General features: G+C 39.8%; 1 protein-coding gene across 2 annotated transcripts in view; it reads right to left on the bottom strand.

Moving 5' to 3' along the window:
* Window positions 1–22,183, bottom strand: part of NRG3 (neuregulin 3) — an 874,025-nt gene that overhangs the window by 490,530 nt on the left and 361,312 nt on the right. For both annotated transcript variants that reach the window (XM_043551318.1, XM_007067242.3), the window contains exon 2: window positions 17,443–17,572. In XM_043551318.1, the coding sequence (XP_043407253.1) occupies window positions 17,443–17,572 (130 nt within the window). The remainder of the gene's footprint in view (window positions 1–17,442; window positions 17,573–22,183) is intronic.

The following is a 22,183-nucleotide window of genomic DNA, read 5'->3' as shown; positions in this document are numbered from 1 at the left end:
AAATGATGCCGCTGCAAGAAGCGATGTTTCATAACTTAAACGATCTCACACACCAAAGCTTTCAAGCAAAGAACAGCAGAACATTAGGGTCTCACTATTTCACTCACTGGGTGAAGTTCTATGGCCTGTGTTATGATCATAATGGTCCTTCCTAACTTTAAAATCCATTAATAAGTATTATGAGTTTTTACTTTCAGACATTCACCACTACAGAGACAACATAACTGTAAAAAAGGAATAAGATGCAACTAAAGATAGTAGGTTGGAAGCAGCAATGAAGAGGGCCACAGCAAATTTACAATGCAAAAAGCATGGTTGTTGTTTAGTAGGTTTTTTTTTTTTTTTTTTTGGAAGGGGGGGGTTTGCGAGGTGGGTAATTTCCCTTCACCATATTCTACATATATGGTTTGTTTTATGCATGTAATCAATTTATTTTTATTTTCACACAAAAGCAATTCTAACAGCATGACATCCTTCCTTTTTAAAACTGATGATACAATATTAATGTCATGGATGCTTAAGAGAATTGCCTTCCAGAGTATTTGTTATTGGTGCATTTTCAAGTTGTCTTTTACTAATAGCTCTGCTGTAGCATTACAAATGTGTGCAATATAATTTAGCATTAATATATGTATATCAGTCAAATTTAAATGGAATTTAAAAAATAGAAAAAAACAAGCAATTGATAAGTTTGCAGTAGATCATAAAATAGTCTAAATAAAAGTTGCATTCATCTTTGCTGAAGAGGATTTCAAATAGAAATGGTACCATGCCACAAAATTGAGATCCTGGCCTGGATTTAGGGTCCATATACAGGTTTTCGTTTGGCCTGTTTTAAAGATAGGAGCCATTTCTGGAACTCAGGCCTGGATTTTGAACCCTCCCAACGTTGGAGGGGCATTCAGACACAGGAATTTTAATTTGAGCCCATCTCTACATAGAATCCATGCAATTATCTCCCAATGAACTCACACACTAGAGCTACAAATATTCTTTATCAACCAGATCACTATACTATATCCCAATCTGGGGTGCTGCCCACTTCTGCACAACCTTCTTTCCTTTTCTCATCCCTTTCTACCTACTTGTGTTTCAAGGCAATTGGAGTGGGAATAAAATGGGGATTTTCTGCATGGGGACACTCAGGAAAGCAAAGGCAAAATGACTAAAGGTGAGAAGTCAATGTGCATTAAACCCGTGTGTGGATGATCTCCCTCAGGAGTAAAATGGTCTTGGAGGATAAAGTTACAGTGAACTAAGGAAACTTTACTGCTGAATGAAAGCATCCACACAGGTGGTAATGTGCTTTAATTTATGCACCTTGATTTACCACATTTAGTTGATTTGCCTTAACTTTCTTAAGTATCCTAATGTAGACACGCCCAAAGAAGCCAACAACCTCACTTCTTTCATTTAACAGAAAGCTCCTTCTCTGAAGTCCTACACGAGTCATCTGAGCAGGGCTAACAACTCTCCTTGCTCCACAACCCATCAATTATCTGGAGAAAGATAGCATAAGGAAAGGCAGTAGGGAGAATACTTTTTAAACACTGCTTTTCTCTTCAATCTAACTGAAGTTACTACTGCCAGAGTTGGGGTAGCTGACCTGTATGGTTTAATCAGAAGCATATTAAACTCCTGATGCCTGCTTCTGCTCCCTATAGCTGAAGGAATGTGGATGCTATGAGAAGATGAAGCATTACAAAGAAGTACTAGTTCCTTCCCTTACCCTTGGTCCATCAGCCTAAACCTGGATGTAGGAGGGACTTTAATATTGAATTATCTAGACATATCTTTAAACATATTTGTGGGAGGAGGGATGACAACGCTGTCCCTGCTTCCTCTTGCTAATCTGGGGGATGGGGGAGCAAAAGGAAGTATTATATAGGGGAAAAAAAGATAATTTTTGGTCTATTCCTGCCTAACCATTTTGCTTACTGTAGCTCAAATATTATTTCCTTGGGCAAGAAGTGAAGAATATCTGTTGTCTGTAACACTATCTACGTACATGGATGCAACACATAATTGAGAATAGTAGGAGCAGCTCAGGGAAGGAGTGGAGACAAAGTAAGATTATGGTGTGCGCACCTACCTTTTATGAGTGTGCTTAAATAAAAGATCCATTTAAATCCTAATGCCTACTTACTGAAAATAACCAATAACAATACCATATACAATTATCACTTCAGCAGGAACTGACATGGGCAGAACAGATACTTATTAAAGCTGGTTGGGAATTTTCCAATCCAATGATTTTATATTAGGAGTAATCTGGCCAGGGAGTCCGGACCATAAGGGGTTACAAGAGCATGAGGCAGACAAACTACAACCCCCATGAGGGATCACAGTATCTTAGATGCAAATTAAATGTTGAACTGACTTGAAAAGAAACATTTTGATTCAAGAATCACAAAACCTTTTCTTTCAATTAAAAATATTTTTTTTTAAAAAATCACCTTTTTCAAACTGTAATTACTCTGAACTTTACTTTCCTTGAAAAATATGGTTATTTCACTTTTTGTCCCAAATTGGGATGAAAACAAAATCTTGAAATATGGGAATTTCCCATGAGATGGAAATTCTGATTTTCATTCAGCTATAATATTCCTATTGAAATCAGGGTCGAACAGAACAACTGGTAACAAACCTATCCTTTCAAGAAAGGCCCTCGGAGGTTTAACAACCAGAAATGGCCAGGCTCTCAGTTTTATCTCTAATCTAGAAAACTGAGCCTGGTTCTGATCTATCTTCAATGTAAAACCAATACAATGTAATAAATTACAAAAGTGTAAAGCTTGTCTGAGACCAGAAATGTGTCCTTTACCTCCAGCAGCATAGTGCTCCCTAGCATCACTCGAGGCGCCACATGCTGAAATTACCACCACCATGGTATTTTTCATTGTCAAAGGCAAACTTGGCCCGATCCTACTTTGCCTGTTACACATATAGGACCCTGTAAATAGCTCTTCTCAATTTGATAATACATTAAGAAATACACTGGGAAGGATTCATGGAAGTAAGCATTATTCTGTAACCAATCAATTCCTAACTCAGTGAGGTTTCTATTTAATTTATTCCAAAAAGACTTAAATTTTGAAATATTACATTTTAGCTTTGTCAAACTTTTCCTTTATATTGAAAGTGCACATTTAAACCTGAACTCTAGATTTTTCTCAGTTGCTCTTAAGTTAAATATATTTAAGAATATGATTTCAAGAAGAACTAATATTTCATAATGAGGAAGGTTGCAAATGTTTAGATATTTAAAGTAATCCTTTTAGCTTTGTCCCATTGTTTTTATAAAAGCAGAGCTCACAAAAGACACATTTTAACATGACTCTGTCCGAGATGATACTGAACCATACATTCAGGGGAGAAATAAGGGAAGAGTTTCTGAAGTAAGGAACAGATTACCATAATGTATTTACTGTATGGAAATTGACTACTGTGGATTGAATCTGCCAGAGTTTTCAAAATACAGACCATCACCAGGGACTTTTTGGGTGGGGGGAGGCAAAAGGACAACATATTTTTCGTCTTCTTTGCTGAAATGCATTTAAATAATGTCTCCGCATAAATCTTACAATTCCCAGAGACCCCGTAGTTTCCCCAAACAGTAGTTCAGCTAAGTGACATCACAAGTCTGAACTACAAGGTAAGACCAAACATGAAACAGCAAAAATGAGAGTGTTCTGAGACACTGCCGTGCATTCTGATTAGGATCAACGTCTATTCCCTTGCCTTAGTAAGGTTTTGAAGAGACTCAGGTGTTTGCTTCAAAATCTGGAAATGTACATACTGTTGGGTCAACATCTTACAACCTAGGAGGTGGGGGGTCTAAATGGAATGCAATTTGTAAATACAACTACACCCACACACAAAGAAACATGCCTTTTCTCAACAAGCTTGAAAACATTCACGTCTTTCCAAACTGTCAGCTGAAGATAACCATCTGATTGCCATTATACTCCAGGCCATAAAAAAATGTGCAATAATAATTATTGCAAGTGAGTATAGGAATTCAAACTAAAGTACCTATGTATCTTTTCTCTGTTACATCAAATCGGCTGGTCTTCTGAGAATAATTTCCAGATATCACTTGCTATCTTCTGCATCTAGTGTTGTATCTGATTTACATTTTAATAATGCAACTAACAATACTGAACCAACACTGCGGTTCATTATAATGTCTACATTTAGTAACTACATGCTGTACCTTCCACAGCCATCTCACGAGACTAATAGGCAAGTCTTATGATGCAAAACTTTTGACACTAGCTTTTTAGAAATGCAGTATACTTGTAAAGTCCCTGGTTTGCCATTGGACAAAGGGGCAATCTAAGGCAGAGATACAGGCCAAGACGTTGAAACAACAAAGACCTTTTTTGCAGTTGTTCTGTGATCACTCCGCCTGAACTAGATGTTCTTGGTGGGTACCTCTACCAAGTCTCTGAAAGTCACAGGCCGAGGCATCTACGATGCTTGTGAGGAGTTTGTTACGACATGCAATAACAGACCAGGCACTCGTTTACCACAGATGTATAAGAACCTGATAAAACAATGTTCAATAATCCACAATCATTGACTACAATTGAGTGGTCACCTTATATCAGCTGATAATCTGCCTTTTTTATTTTCACTATATAGCATCTTTATATATGAAATTATTCACTGTGATTATATATATACACATACACACACGTACACGCACACATCGGGAAACAGCTGAGTGGTTAGGTTAGTGGACTGGGGGAGATTAGAGCTTTGACTGTCTCTGTGTGACAGTGGGAAGTCACTGCACCCAAGTGTGCATCATTTTCTTCATTTTTAAACTGACCGTAAAAATATTGTTTGTTTTCACTTCCAAATTAATTTCAGCGTACGGCTGATTCAGATGCGTTTTCTGTTGGTTGTTCCATGTAGTTAGTATTGGTTGTTTTTTTGTTTGTTTTTTTAATTAGTCAGTTTGATTGGCAGAGAATTAGATTTCATCTCCTGCTAACCTTTTACCTCTAAGGATTCTGGGACAACGTCTGTGGGAAAATGACTAGATTTGGCATTGCTACCAGTTTTAATGTGCTTAATGCAGATGAAGAGGAGAATTTAAATGAGAGATTTCAAAATGTCTGATTGACACACATTGCAAAGTCCTTCATTGCCTAAGGGAGATAGAGGGGAATAAAAATAAAAAGAAAAGGCTGCCTCATTCTAGGATCATATGGAAGCGAGGGTTTTTTTTCTCTATGTGTTACTGATTGATCATTTGGACATGTTCGGTTGAACATAGCTGCAGTGTGGTTGGTTTCTTGTTTAGTAAAGTGTGTGCTTAGTATGTGTACTTGATATTTGCAGCTGTGATTTCTTCAGGATTTTGTTTCTAGAAACATGTTTAATTTTTGTACATAAAAGAGTCTATACTGAGTGCTTTGTCTTTTAATTATAGGCTTTGGAGGGTACGTGTGAATGGGGCTCTTCTGGGCTGTTATGATAATCTTTGTCAGGGAAAGATCTTTGGGAGCCCTTTTTTGGCATTTGTTTGTATCTTGGTAATTCCTAGTCTCCCACCTCTTAATTCTCCATTCATGTTACAGACAGCATCTACTGAATGGTAGTTTCTTTTTGTAGGTTTTTGTAATTGTATTTTTCTTTAAGTTTGAGGGAAGGATTGCAATTACAAGGCACTTAGTTTCTTTCATAAACAAACTGGATCTAGACCCAGCATTTTAAAAAGAAAGTTGATATGTTCTACAGCATGAGCTTGATTCATCTCTATCAGTGGGCATGTGTCACTCAGACACAATGGCTTTAACCAATGCTCAGACTTGGATTACTGGCAGATGGATAAAGAAATTCCTTCAGTTCCTGCAGATGTGAGGATAAGGTCAGAGAAGGATTTATACCAGCAGCAGATAGTCCCTGCCAATGTGCGATGAGCCAATTTTAAAGTAGTATTGTTTTCTTACCTCCCCAGTCACATCCACAGCCAGGAGAACCAGGGATCATTAGCATTCACAGGGAAAGCCTCCCTCACCTACTCAGTTGGCAGGTATGCTTGTGGGATGTCTCCTCTGCCCTCCCCTGTAAGACCAGGTTGAAGCATCAGGGCAGTGGCCCATTGTACCACCCAGATGCTGATCCATATCTTATTTCAATCCAAAGGCTCACAGTGACTTCAGTGTGAATTGGATCAGGCCCCTTCAAAATGTTACATATGGTGTCCTTGCAGGTTTCAGTCAAACTATTCATGAACTCATTGGATTGGATTATTAATTGTCCTGGACGCTGATAGTCTGGGAAAAATACTCTGTTCGGGTAGTAAGGATATGATGATTTCATTTGGCAACTATTATATACACACACATGTTCCCATTGTGTGCTTTAATAAAATGGAGCCCTTTTAAAAAGAAAAGTAACTCATACCACTGTCTCTCTCCATTTATGTATACTGGTTCAAATTTATAATCGCTATATCTGGTCTGGATCCCAACAATAACTTTGGATCATTATGTGTATACAGCATTTATTTCCTCATCTATAGGTTCATCAGGGCTTTGGGGAATATTAATTTGAATATTTCAAATAATAATAATGGACTTTGACGTTTATTTCCCCTGTCTGTGTGGGGCACTGTTTAAATCAATTGAACTATCCAAATGAGGAATTAAAATATGTAGGCATCCATTTTATTTGTACAATGCTGTATCTTTAATCCTTTGATTGCACCTTCATTGGTGATTCATAAGATGAACCATGTGTGCAAGCTTCAGCGCTTACAAAAATAGGAAGGGATTCAGAAAATTAAACAGTTTAGTAAACAAAGTTGTCCAAAGGGAAATCATTAACAAAATCTGATCTGCTGAAGGTGCTCAGTGGAAAGTAAAATTACTCCATTACATAAAGCGCTAGACACTATGAATACTGAGTGTACTACCTGGGAGGAAGGAAATATCTTTTTGTAGAAGGCAGCAATTTTGTTGCTCTTTCTAAAGTGAAAAAGTTGTGGTTTTGCCCCAAAATACTGACAGACTGATGTGAGTCAGGTTTTTCCTTTCAAACAATATTAATGTTGGACAAAATTCTGGCCCCTCTGCAATCAATGGGCATTTTGCCACTGATTTCAGTGGAGCCAGCATCTCACTGAAGATGTAATAGGGAGAGTGGTATGTTCATGAGTGAAACAAAGACCAGAGTAAGAGGGTGTGAAGGAGGAAGTAGTGGACAGTTAGCAGGAAGTTTTAGCATCAGTAATTATCACTTGCCCCTTGTTTATGGCCATGATTCAGGAAACTGCTTAAGCATATGCTTAACTTTAATCACATTTTAAGTCCCATTACGATCACTGGGTCTTAGCCATGTGCTTAAGAGTGAGTTTTTCAAATTGCACAGAGGGCAGATAAGCACCTAACTCAAATTTATATCTTTGAATATTTCCCCCAATTGCTTCCTGAATTGGAGCATAAAGATGCATACATATGGTCCTGAATTGAACAGTGGACTTGTGGGAGGAGCTTGAATATGATTCCATATGTCATGCTCTTCTCCAGCTCGGATACATATTTTTTCAAACAGAAATATCTTATAGTAGATACTGAGGGAACCAAACACCATGTAAATGGAGTAATTCAGGAGGAACTCCTCCAGGATGAGGAATTGTTACAATTATACACATATCTAAATTCTCAGGTGTCTCTATATTAAGAACATGCTAAATTAAGATAGCTAATATAACAGCATAAATGGAGTGCATTTTATCCATGATGCTGCTTAAATATATGCAAAATGCATGTCTGCATTACTGTTTCAAAAAGGATAGTCAAGACATTTTTTATAATTTCAGTCATTTTTACTGTTTAATACATATATTTAAGCCTGAAATGAAATTTGTTACTGTTCTTTTTTCCCCCGACCACATGTATTTGTTGATTTGGTAAGTTTACTTGCACGAGTTAGTCTGCTGGCTTTGTGTATTTTGTTTTAATTTAATACTAAGAAAAAGATATTGAAAACATAAGGTGCGCAGGAGGCAGCGTTACTAACCAGGTCAAATTTAGGTATGGGTACAGAATTTGGTTCCAAATCTAAACTAGGCCTAGGGTTCTGGTCAAATGATCTCCAAATCCCACACGCTGATCTTGTGAAATTTCTGCCCCAAATGGCAACAATCTTGTAAGATTTGATGAGAGCAGAAGTTATTTCCACCCTCTTGAATAACAGAAAACTCACAAGGTTGAGTGTGTTGGGACATTTCTACCTTCTTAAATCCCATCATAACTGGGTCTAGAAATCAGGTTCCTTCCTAATCCATATCTACGATGGACAAAAATTTTATGATAGATCTATAGAGTTAAAGCTTTCTAACTCCAAATCAAAAATTCAAGGGCAAGAAGCTGGAGAAGAGCGGAAGTGAGGATTCTGGAATTGAGATTCTGGTTCAAACCCAACTCTAAATAAAACATCTGTCAACACACAAACTCACAGAATTGCATGAATTTAGAAAATCAAAAAAGTAGGTGGGTGTGGTGGGGTGGTGCCTCACCCCCATGCCAGATTGAGCTACCACAGGCCAGAGCAGCTGCACAAGGCATCAGCCAATCAGGGAGGGCCTGCTAGAGAGCCAATCAGGGCCAGTATTACAGCCAGCCAATCAAGGCTAGGCTAGGCCCTCTATAAAGGCTGCCCAGGAAGGAAGCAGGCAGTCTCTCTCAGGCCTTCAGAGGGTGAAGGTTTGTCTCCTGTGTGAGGAGACTAGCACCAGGGACAGTGCAGTGCTGGGCAGGTTGGGGGAGCAGAAGGGAACTCCCACCCAGTACCTGCCGGGCTGCAGGCCCTGAGAAAAAGGGCCTAGCCGGTGCAAAGGGGCTGAAGGGGAAACGGCCCCGGGGAGAGAGACAGACAAAGGGAGAGAAGGAGGGCAGGCAGGAAGGCTGCCGCTAAAGGGTCCCTGGGTCAGGACCCAGAGTAGAGAGTGGGCCGGGTCCCCCCCATCCCCTTGCACTTCCATCTGGCCGTTTGGAGTGGCCATCATGGACTGCACCAGACCCCTGCCAAAAGGGGTTAGACTTTGGGGTGTGGTTGCCATTGTGGCTGGGGTGAAGAGAAGGACTGCTGATAACACCAAACCCCCGGAAGGGGCTGAGACCGGAGCAGTGGGCACTGCAAGTGGGGAGCAATACGGGTCAAGACACCAATCTAGGGCGAGAGACACATTGGCTTAAAAAAAAAAAAAGAAAAAATGGGGGGAGGGATAGCTCAGTGGTTTGAGCATTAGCCTACTAAACCCGGGGTTGGGACTTCAATCCTTGCAGGGGCCATTTAGGGATCTGGGGTAAAATTGGGGATTGGTCCTGCTTTGAACAGGGGGTTGGACTAGATGACCTCCTGAGGTTCCTTCCAACCCTGATATTCTATGGGACACCACCAGCAGAGGACACTCTGCATGAACTGAAATAATTCCCAGGGTGAACAGCAGGAGGTGCTGCGGTGGTGAGTCCCAAACCCATCACAGTGGGGTTATGAACATAATCTGTTTACATGCCTTTGATCAGGTTTTTGTTTGGGTTGTTTTACTGACAGTCTTGGTGATATCATTTCAGAAATAATTCTGCTCTTGGATAGGCGCGCACAGCACTCATGACTTCTGTTTGAGTCACATGCACATATGAAGTTCTGGACAGAATCTGGTTCTTAGACCCCAGTTCAGCAAAGCATTTAAGGGCATGATTAGCTTTAAGCACATAAGTGGCTCCACTGAAGTCAATTTTAATTTTAAAGTTAAACACATGCTTAAGAGCTTTGCAGAATGGGGGCCACACTGATGTAATATAATCGTATTACAAGTGGCATAACAATAGTCTGTAGAAACTTATGATATTTCAAGTCCATGTGAGTTTTTCTAAAGTAAACACTGAAACATTCAAGCTGATGATGTTTGTAACTACTTACAGTTAAGCAGTGTGCTACAGATATGTTCATTAACCCTTGGTTTTCATGGCATAGCTTGCTTTCTTTTCTAAATCCTTGCAGTTTTACTTAAGGTTGTCAATTTAATAGAATGTATTTTGCTTGAATGAAACTAACCTTGCAATATTGTGACACCAATAAAATATTTGTTTACTCAATGCTATTCAATAACATTTTCAGATTTCACTTTACTTATGTTGGAAAAATCTAGTATAATTTTATGGTGTGTAATATACGATGGGAGTCATACAGAAGAGGGTAGCAGATATTGTAAAAGACCATTAAGTTAGACACTAAAATCCTCGCTCAGATGACAAGTTGTTTAACAAAAACTGAGAAACAGTTTTTTCACACTGACTTCTCTTTATCCTTCTAGTTTTTCAGTTCATGCTGAAGTACACTTGCCACATCATGCTCAGTACTTGTTTAAACCATTGTCTTTTGGATCTTTTTTCTGCTAACTTGTCAATAGCAAAGAATACAGCTGGATCACAATTGTAGCAGTGCAAAAACTTCACAATGAAACTTAACACTCACCTAGTTCTGAGTTGTTTCAACATGGAATTTAAGTCTATCACCTGCAGGTTTCAAACCTTTCCAGTGGTTTCAACTGGAACTCTGGGCTCACTTTCGAGGTAACACGTTCTAATTATTGTGTTAGATCAAAACCAGGTGCAATTTCCAATTTAAATGGAAGTTCCTGGAGATTGTGGATGAGATGGAACCTGAAACTCACAATCTAAATTGAATGTGGGGTGGACGGGGCGCGAGAACATCTTGTTCAAAACCAAATTTTCATAAAATCAGTGTAAAAAGGAAAATGACCATGCTTCTACCTATGCCACAGAATTTCTACCTCTGATACAATACAGCTAGACTAGATCACTCATGTTAATTTGCTTTGAAGATCCTCACACAATCAAAGTTAGTAGTGGCTAGGAAAGACCACCTGGGAAATCCAAACTGACCCCCTTGTATTTTGCAGTACTTTTCTGTCTATACATTCACATGTATAACTAACCAATTTTAAGTTGTACGGATTGTACATAGTCTATCCCACTTTTAAAAAAGTCTCTCTAAGCTGCAGTTTTATAATAGCCTAGATCCTAGTTTATTTCCAAAATGATCAGAGATTGTCCCATATAACACATCTGCACATTGTAAGGCTTATAAAAACACTATTCTAGGGGCTTTAAATCCTCTGAGCTTTAATAGTGATAAAGATGGACTTTTTAAAAATTGAATTTAGTTGTACAGTATTATTTTGCTTCCATTTAACTCCATATGGCTATTACAGTTGCGTGCCACTACTGTGCATTGGAGAATGCTTTTCCTTCATGGGCTCCCAGCTGTTATAAAATGTACAACAATTATGAAGAGCCAATTCTAGCTTTATACTATATTTAAAATATTTGAATTTAAGCTAGTTGTCATATCAACTATCTTTGTCAATTCTTCTTCCCCGCTCCCCCTTCACATAACCTTCAAAATACAGAGAATCAATATGAAAATAATGTTAACATACAACTGAAATATTAACACACTAGAAATTTAACATTCAATACAATGCCGTCACCTAATTTAGACAGCCTCTTTATTCTCCACAGAAAAAAGTTATCCTAATGTTGGTGCTTGGTAATGACTGCTGTATAATCAAGATGAAGAGCAGTAACTGGGTGGCACACACATGTGAGGACCAGGCAGATTTTGGAGACTGCCTAGGTTTATATTTTTACACACTCACCCACCCCACCATGATACCTGTGTACTGGAGATAATACAGCAGCTTCTTCTATATTTAAAAAGGGGCAGTGTGCAAATCTGGAGAGTGAACCAAAACAGAGGTTGGGAAGGAGACAGTGCACAAGGACTACATGTCTTTGAAAATGCCTCTCCTCCTTGTGTTTATGTTCTATGGAAAGGAACCATGAGGACCTTTCCTTTTTCCAGTCCTTACTGAGAGTTGAGCAAATGAAAAGGCAGAACAAAATAACGTAACCCAGAAGATAGGGGCTTGAAAGCTACAAATATTCTCTAAAACAGGGGTCGGCAACCTACGGCATGCGTGCCAAAGACAGCACGCGAGCAGATTTTTTTTTTTTTAAATGGTATGCTGCTGGGTCCTAGCCACCAGCCTGCTGCCGAACCCAGGCCAGGACCCCAGCAGGCAGCAGCATGCCATTAAAAATCCTTCCCACCCTGGCCCGCTCTTCTCAACCCCCCGTGCCCCATCCCCGCAGGGACAGGGTGAAGAAGCTTGGTCTGCAGCAGCTGCACGGCAGGCAATCTCCCCCCTCCCCGGCCTCTTCCCCCAGCATGCTGGGTTCCTGCCCTTCCTCCTCTCCCTCCCTGCCCCCGATCCGCTGATGGCCCCTGAGAGGAGGGGGAGAAGCGGAGCCGCAGCGAGCTCACTGCTCCGGGGAGGAGGCGGAGAAGAGGTGGGTACGGGGCCTTGGGGAAGGGGGGTGGAATCGGGGCAATCCCCTCCAGCCCTCTGCCATGAGCCACTCCGGGCAGGGCGCTGGAAGCACCCCCACAACCCCAGCCCTCTGCCCTGACTCCAGCACCCACACCCTGAGCCCTCTGCCCTGACTCCTGCACCTCCTCACACACCCAGCTCCCCCACACTCCATGCCCTGACTCTTGCACCCCCTATATTCTCACCTCCACCCTGAGCACCAAACGGGAGCTCCTGCACGCCCCTCCCCACATTCCCACCTGCACCCCTCACACCAAATGGGAGCTGCCCAGGTAAGCACTCCACACCCAAACCTCCTGCCCCAACCCTGAGCCCCCTCCCTCATTCTAGCTTCTAGCCAGACCCTGCACCCCAGCCTGCTCCTTCACCCCCAGCCCTGTGCTCAGTGCACTCCCACCCTCAGCTCAGTGCAGAGAGAGAGAGGAAGAGAATGGGCTAGAACCAGGGAGAAGGTAGGTACCCACTCTGTGTGGGCAGCGCTGGGATCCCAGACTGGCAGCGGGCTGAGTGGGGCCGGCAGCCGGGACCCTGGCTGGCAGGAGCCGGCAGACAGAACCCCAGACCGGCAGCGGGCTGAGTGGCAGCAGGCTGTGCTGCTCAGCCCGCTGCCAGTCTGGGGTTCTCACTGCTGGCCCCTTGCCAACCGGGGTCCTGGCTGCAGGCCCTGCTCAGCCTGCTGCCGGCCTGGGTGAACAGAACCCCAGGCTGGCAGCGGGCTGAGTGGGCCGGCAGGGTAAGATCAGCATTTTAAATTTATTTTTAAATGAAGCTTCTTAAACATTTTGAAAACCTTGTTTACTTTACAATAGTTTAGTTATATAATATATAGACTTGTAGAGAGACCTTCTAAAAACATTTAAATGCATTACTGGCACGCAAAACCTTAAATTAAAGTGAATAAATGAAGACTTGGCACGCCCCTTCTGAAAGGTTGCCGACCCCTGCTCTAAAATAAAACCTTATTTAAAAGGAAGACACAGAAAACGTTATTTCAGACACCAGAATCTACATTTAACTTGGTTTGTATATAGTCAGATACTAGCATGTTCGTTGCTCAACAATTGACCCATTATTTTATAAACTGATATACAGATAACCTTATCGCAGATTCAGCAAATGAAGCTGTTTGCAAAAATCAGTTACAAAAAATCAGACAACATATGTTTGTGCTACCTCTAAATTTACAACTTAAGACTTCAGTTTTAAGAAAAAGCATCCCTATTCAGTAAGCGAACTTCAGCCCAGTTTTTTCTAGTGCCAATCTACACAATTTATGGGCAGGCTAATGCTATCATACCTTAATATTTCTGAACACTAAACACACACGTTTGAAAATAGAATGCAAAATCTGCACAAAGGGCATCCTTGTTTATGAATGGATGTGAGAATCCAAGAGAAACTTGGTGGTTTTCCTCCTTATACACATTTCTATCTCTAAGTGTTGGCACAAGTTAGAATTTCAACCAAACATGGCTATTGAAACTACTGTTTTCTACCATTCTCTATTTTAGTTGAAGAATGAGCTAATAGCTCGTAACTACGAATGAGCCCAGATACTTTCATACCTTGGGGTGCCAAACAGGATCAGGGGGTTTTTTTTAGATCATTCTCCAAGTATAAGATACACTAGAGGAACTGGACACAGAACTCCATGTGTGTATCACAGCAACAGTGGCTTTCAGCCACCTTTGTACTCCATTTCTGGGAGTTCAGATCAGTCCCTGGCAATTTAGAGCAGCCCAAATGCTGCTTTAAATTTGCCAGTTTGGAGCAGATCCCAAAGGAAAAGTTATGTCAGCAGGGATTGGCAGTGTGTATCATTCCCTAGCCATGCATTCTTTTGCTCCCTAATCCAGTGGGGATTGGGAGGGGTGGCACAGAGGAGCTATAATGGCTTTTCTCAGCTCATGGATTCCCCCATGCTGATGGAATCCCCAGCCACCCATATAGGAAAGCTTTAAACTCCCTTTGTGCTGCCAGTGGCATAATGGCAGAACTTGGATGGTCAAGCATCTTGCTCAAAATCTTTAATAATTGCTGAAAGAACTATTAAAATTTGTTTCTATGGAAACAGCACTCCTATACTTATACACTCTCACAAAAAAGTTATCAGATGAAATATTTAATTAACATTGTTGTGACCTGAGCAATGTGAGCCCAACGATCGTGTCAACATCAAGGTCTGCAAAATTCAGATGTTCTGCTTGCTTAACTCCCGTTGAAATAAATAGTTCTACTCATGGATCAGATGCAGAATCAAACCCTAATGAGAATGTATTATATAACTTAGTTTTATCTCTAAATCTTGAAGATGGTGCATGGTGATATAACAGAATGACTAACATCAATGCGAGTCACATAATACTCTCATAAACCAGAAAAATTGCTAACTATTTTTCCGTACCCGTCAGCTGTACTAATGTTACCAATGGCATAAGTGCTAATGAAGTTGTGTTTACTACTGTCTCAGAGCAGACTAATGTGACACAGCAGGAAAAAATGCCTATACCCCATCCACACTAGTGATGACACCATTGATGGCACTGGTGCTGGGGGGAAAAGGTACAAATTTTCCTAGTGTAGTCATGTCAGGAAACCTGAATCCTAGCCTCAAAATTTAGAGGACAAAGTAATTATTGCCCCGTTCAAATAGGGAGTCCATATCGGATGCTATGTTATAATAAATTCAGTTTATTCGGGCAAAGATGATGTTGTTTTCTCAGATATTCAGTGAGAGATGCCTCCTTATATACTTTGGGTACCTCGTAACCTTATGGAAAAGGTACAGAATTTAACAGAACATGCTAACCTTTCTATAGGTTTTTTTTGAACCACCTTTTACAGATTACTATGAAGAATTCTATTATGCTATAGAATTTTTTTAGAAGATCCACGCATGCATAAAAGACCTTGTTCGTTCTTAAATTTTGTACGTTTTAGAGTAATTTCTACAGAATCTTATTACAGCATTTTCCTTGAGTCTTATAACTGTGTGACGCATCTTTTTTCTGTGGGCAAAGCAATGCAGGAGAAGAAGGAAGGTGAAGATATCTCACCCACACAATGATGGATAACTCAATATTCTCTCTCTCATATGTCATGGCCAGAAGCCTGAATGGACCCGCCAGTGATTCTTATTCACGTGAGAAACAACAACATGAAATAGTGGTTTTCTGTAATGGAGTACCAGTATCAGGAAAACTGCAGTACCAATGCCATATCGTTATTCTGAGAGAACCACCATTTAAGTGACATTATGGCCACAGTGAATAAGCAGGAACTTGGGAAGGACAAGCCAAGTGAAAGACCTTGAAAGTGAAACAAAGAAAATAGCAGTTCATTGTCAATATTTATTCCTGATGGTATTTAATCAATATAACCCATATACAATTACAAAAACAGACTGTGCCAAATATCCACTGACAGAAATGAGCTGGCTAACAAGGACCATATTAACTTCCACTTGCTTATTTTCTGTTGTTTTTGTTTAATCTGCCTCCACAGAAAAGTACCCAAATATTTGACAGATTCCCTACACTGTAGTTTTCTTAATGTCCAAATGAAGGCTACAAATTGCTTACCTGCCTTAATAAAACAATTTTTAAAAATAGGTATACAATTTCATCATGGTTTGGTTAGGAGATGTCATCCTTTTTAATGATGCATGATTCAGAAGAATTAATTTAATAAGTGTGTCATAGGAGAAGAGTAAATAATGGAGAGAGATGAATGATCACTGAAGCATATACAAATTGAAAGGGAAAACAAATTACCAGCACAACACTAAAAATAAAAAGCTTTGAGGGATATCTTTCTGATAATTTGATTGGTGCATTAACCTTTAACAGCCCAAATTTCAAACACGGGCACTCAAAGAAGAGGGGTGAAATTTTCTAAAGCGCCTAGATGATTTAGGACCTTACAAGCCTAAATCTCATTGAAAGTCAGTGGGACTTAAGACCTTAAGTGCCTAAGTTATATTTAGGCTCCTAAATTAGCTAGGTGTTGCAATGCTAAGTGCAGGAATGCCTAAATACTTTTAAAAATTTGAGCCTTAGTCTCCAAGTTATGTAGGTGCTTTTGAAAATTTTACCACAGCTTTCTCTCATATATGGATGTCTCAGTTTGGCATTTACACTTGTAACTATCCATTTTATATGCCTGTACTGTATGCCAATTAAAGTGCACAAAAAGGAGGATTTGAATGTTCTTGTTATCTGATCCTGTTTCAGATGGGTTCTATTTTTAAAATACTTGGATATTTAAAAACAAACACAGCTGTCTGCATTATTTTCTCATTTGTTTTCATTTTGAGGACAGAGTTAAAGGATTCCTTCTCTTCCTTCTGCCCCACTTGTATTGGCCAGAATCTCTGATATTTATTATGATGAATCACTTTTTCAGCAATCTTTAAAATCGCTTCCTACTTCAAAAATTACATACCTTTCTGATGTTATATAGAAATTAACAGACAAATAAGAGTAAAGGAGTCAAAATGCACATAAGCTTCACAAAGGCTCCACAACCCTTTTCTCCAGTGCAGTGTGTCAGATATAACCACAGTTAATCCTTTAGATCCATGACCAGAGCTTTTTTCCCTCGTTGAGCACTAGCATCAAAATGCTGATCTGACTATGCAAATACATGGAAACTGATCATTTAAAACATCAAGTTAAGGTAATTGCTTAAAATTGTCCAAATAAAAATAAATTTCTGTATCTCTGCTGGATTGTCATTTTGGAAAACACTAGGATATTAAGAATTATTCTCATCAACGCAGCCAATCAAAGCATTGCTGCTTCTTTCCCTACTTAGTCCTACAAAAATAACACTACAGATTAAAAAAATCAAGCAAGACAGACCCAATCATCTGTACTTTCCACTAGTTTGTATATGTTCATGTGATTTCTAGGTCAATAATTTATTTTGTGAATGTTGTATCCTTGGATATTACCAAATCTTTTGGCAAGTTTTTTGCCAAAACATTTGGTGCAGTGACTTACCGGCAGTGTTTGTGTGATCCTGTTAAGGTTTCAATCACAAAGCATTCCCCATCATTGAGACAGTATGCAAGATCCTTATCTTTGCATGGCTTAAAGTGCTCAGATCGCTCAGTGGAATACGTTGTGGTATCTGTGGACAAAACATAGGAAAAGAAATGCCATTAGACTACCATCAAAATGTAGGATGCCATTAAAAATTGCTTTAAAGACCTTTGGAATCTAGTCCAACAACCATGTTTACATACAGAAGCGCCAATTTAAATCCATGTTAAATGACAAAATGATGTTGCACTGTCCACTGCATTGATCAATTTCCATTAAAACTTAGTAATTTTTCCCTTTGTTGCTACACTTTCAGAAATGTGTCATATTTGACCTGTGGCTTCTGCAGCAAAGTATCACAGAAATAGCAATGTTTCATCCTTAGACCATCCACATTTATGGAGAGAATAACAGGCACAGTTTATTTCCAGTTAGAGCTGGTTAAATTTTTTGAATTCAACTTATTTTCTTCTGAAAAATGGTCATTTTTATTTTCAAAAAAATTCCAGTACAAGTCAAACAATCTTCAACCATTAAGAAGAAGAGGTAAAAAGAGCCAATCAAGATTCTCATTCAGAAAGGGACTGGATTTCAGACCCCTTTCACCTAAGCTGTGTCATTTTCAGGGATATAGTCTTCCAGGTGTATGGGAAACATGTAATGACTAAGTTTTAGAGGAACACAAAACTTAGTTTAAGCTATAGAAGGAAAAACATGGAAGTAGACAATTGAATATAGTCTTAAAATTCGGCCTCCCTTTCTGCTGCCGGATCCATTTAAGAACCCCCTCCCCGCCCCCCCAAAAAAGGGAAAAAAAACCAAGCCCAATTTCTGCAGTTTTTTCACGGGTTTGGCATTTCTGATTACAATACGCTGCTGCAAAAGGTTAAGACCAAAAACAAAAGAAGTCCCTTGCAATTTAAACACATTTCTTATCCCTCACTCTAACCGCCCCTCCCTCCACCACCACCACCCTCCAGATTGGTCATGCTCAAAAAAACTTTCATTTAATAACATTCTACAGCTGACAGCAAACTGCTTCATTAGCTTTCTTTGTTTTCCCCCTTTGTGAGAAAAGACAGTTTGAAGCATTTATTCACTTAAATTCAACTGCTCAGAAGTACAGGAAGCACAAGAAAGAAAAAAAATTGACTTTATACTACAGTCTTGACTACTTTCTAGGGAAGTACTAAGAAATATCACTATGACTGTCATTTTGGGGAAGTACTGTCAAAGTTTAAATGCACTATGCGGTTAATTTGTATTTTAATGCAGTTTACTGTACACAGAAGTCAGCTTTAACCATATGGCCGTGTCTGCATTAGAAATACTTATACCAGTGTAGTGACACTTATGCAAACCCCACATATAGTGCTCAAAGGAAATATGGGGAAGCTGCACCAACATAAACCCCATGTAAAAGTCGGATATGCACTTTTTCCAAAGAGATATATAGAAAGTAGTACATCTTGCTCTAATCCTGTACCCTCTCAGTTTGCCAAATTCAAGTGAGACCAGTGTTCATTTTCATTGCAAAGCAAAATCTTCCTGCTCAGAAACCCGTTCCTTGTTTAGGTACAAACATTTTATATTCAGATCTTTGCCCCAACTTAAATAGGATCTTCAAGACTGTAAACTGTGAGTGTGTGTGTGCGCGCGCGCGCTGCAGGTTCTACCAGAATTCATATAACGAGCAACAGTAAGTTCATGGTCAGAGTAGTTTGTTTTTTAAATTTACATATAAGGCTCCACAATAATTATGATTAACATGCTAATTGAATTGATAGAGCGGAAGAGGCAAGACTCATGGAACAATGACCTTCAGCTCCGGCTGCTCTGCAACAAGGCCCAAAGTTGGAGATATTCATGAGATATTCATGGGGAAAACCAGAGAAAGCTGACAATATGGTTGGCATATGCAACATTAATTGGGACAAACTGTGCGTCTGAGGAACAGGATTGCACTGAAGGCCGTGGAAGTATACACAATATAGCACTTTCATGAATATCGTCTCACCTCTTCTTCTCTATATTGGGTTTGCTCATGCTCTATGAGGTGCCACCTGGGAGCAGTCCCTGCAAATGCGTAAATTCCTTGTAGGGGGAAGGTTAACATAAAGAAGATCTCTGTATCTTCCACATCCCCATGCACAAGGGGCAGGAACAGTCTGGCTCCTTAATGTGTAAAGAATTTTGCATCTGTTTTGGAAATTGGAATCATGTCCCTTGAGTTCTCCGTTCAATGTTTTCAGCTGTAGATATGAAGGATGACTGGGTTTCTAAGAGATTAGAATTTTAGTTATCTTGTTTCCCCACGATGTTACATGCTTTTGTTGCAGCTTCATTATATATTTAAAATAAGTGTTTAGAACCATAGCCAGGAATTTAGGGGGGAAATGGGAAAGTATTATAGGGGCTACAAATATATGTTTGAACTCTTCCTAACTGGACTCTTCCTTAAGCTGATTACTTTGAAGGATCCTTCTTTTGTAACTGATCTCTACCACTCTCCACCCTACTGTCAATACTAAAGTTCTCTTCCCCTGAATGAATTGCCTCTGAAGTTCCCTACTCTTGGTTTAGCTCAAGTTCTTGTGGGCAGCTGACGTGACACCATCAAATTAGGCCTGAATAAAGACTGGGAGTGGCTGGATCACTACAAAAAATAATTTTCCCTCTGTTGATATCCTCATCTTCTTGTCAACTTGGAAATGGGTAACATCTACCCTAACTGAATTGGCCTCATTAGCACTGACCCCCCATTTGGTAAGGCAACTCCCATCTTTTCATGTGCTGTGTATTTATACCTATCTACTGTATTTTCCACTTTATGCAGCTGATGAAGTGGGTTATAGCCCACGAAAACTTATGCCCAAATAAATTTGTTAGTCTCTAAGTTGCCACAAGGACTCCTCATTTTATTCAAAAATATTTAACTGTTGGGGTTGGAAGGCTCTCATGCAGGCCCATATGTTCTCAAAAGGGATATATAAATGTCAATAACCCATGGCTTGGTTCCTCTATTTTGCTGAGCTGCCACCCCCCTTAGTTACTGATAAGATTAGTAAATGTAGCTGTTCTTCCCTATAGCTCCATCCTTCTAATCCCCTTTGGACTTAATTCATGTCTATTTTATAGTAAGTATAAAGTAATCTAGTGGTGGGTAAGCTGAGCTCCTAATGCTAAGGCCAGTCTGTGGCCTCTTGAACAAACCCTTTGCAAGTAGAATCAAATGAAATCTTAAATGAATCCACATGTTCCATAGAATCTCTATGGATAGTAATGCCATGCTCTAATAAGAATATGACAGTAGGGATCTATTATCGACCACCTGACCAGGACAGTAATAGTGACTACAAAATGCTGAGGGAGATTAGAGAGGCTATCAAAATAAAGAACTCAAGAATAGTGGGGTATTTCAATTATCCACATATTGACTGGGTACATGTCACCTCCGGACGAAATGCAGAGACAAAACTTCGATACTTTAAATGACTGCTTCTTGGAGCAGCTGGTACAGGAACCCACAAGGGGAGAGGCAATTCTTGATTTAGTCCTGAGTGGAGCGCAGGATCTGCTCCAAGAGGTAACTATAACAGGACCGCTTGGAAATAGTGACCATAGTATAATATTTAACATTCTTGTGGCGGGACGAACACCTCAGCAGCCCAACACTGACATTTAATTTCAGAAAGGGGAACTATGCAAAAATGAGGAGGTTAAACAGAAATTAAAAAAGGTACAGTGACTAGAGTGAAATTCCTGCAAGCTGCATGGACACTTTTCAAAGACACCATAATAGAGGCCCAACTTAAATGTATACCCCAAATTAAAAAACACAGTAAAAACTAAAAAAGAGCCACCATGGCTTAACAACCATGTAGAAGAATCAGTGAGAGATAAAAAGGCATCTTTTAAGAAGTGGAAGTCAAATCCTAGTGAGGTAAATAGAAAGGAGCATAAACACTGCCAAATTAAGTGTAAAAATGTAGTAAGAAAAGCCAAAAAGGAGTTTGAAGGACAGCTAGCCAAAAACTCAAAAAGGTAATAACAAAATGTTTAAGTACACCAGAAGCAGGAAGCCTGCTAAACAACCAATGGGGCCCCTGGACGATAGAGATAAAAAAGGAGCACTTAAAGACGATAAAGTCATTGCGGAGAAACTAAATGAATTCTTTGCTTCAGCCTTCACGGCTGAGGATGTTAAAGGGAGATTCCCAAACCTGAGCCATCCTTTGTAAGTGACAAATCTGAGGAATTGTCACAGATTGAAGTGTCATTAGGTGGTTTTGGAATTAATTGATAAACTTAACAGTAACAAGTCACCAGAACCAGATGGCATTCACCCAAGAGTTCTGAAAGAACTCAAATGTGAAATTGCAGAACTATTAACTATGGTTTGTAACCTGTCCTTTAAATCAGCTTCTGTACCCAATGACTGGAAGATAGCTAATCTAATGCCAATATTTAAAAAGGGCTGTAGAGGTGATCCCGGCAATTACAGATCGGTAAGTCTAACGTCAGTACCGGGCAAATTAGTTGAAACAATAGTAAAGAATAAAATTGTCAGACACATAGAAGAACATACATTGTTGGGCAAAAGGCAACACATTTTCTGTAAAGGGAAATCATGTCTTACTAATCTATTAGAGTTCTCTGAAGGAGTCAACAAACATGTTGACAAGGGGGATCCAGTGGA

Source organism: Chelonia mydas, chromosome 7 (genome assembly GCF_015237465.2).
Source record: "Chelonia mydas isolate rCheMyd1 chromosome 7, rCheMyd1.pri.v2, whole genome shotgun sequence".
Taxonomy (NCBI): domain Eukaryota; kingdom Metazoa; phylum Chordata; order Testudines; family Cheloniidae; genus Chelonia; species Chelonia mydas.
This window is presented reverse-complemented; position numbering and strand designations above follow the sequence as displayed.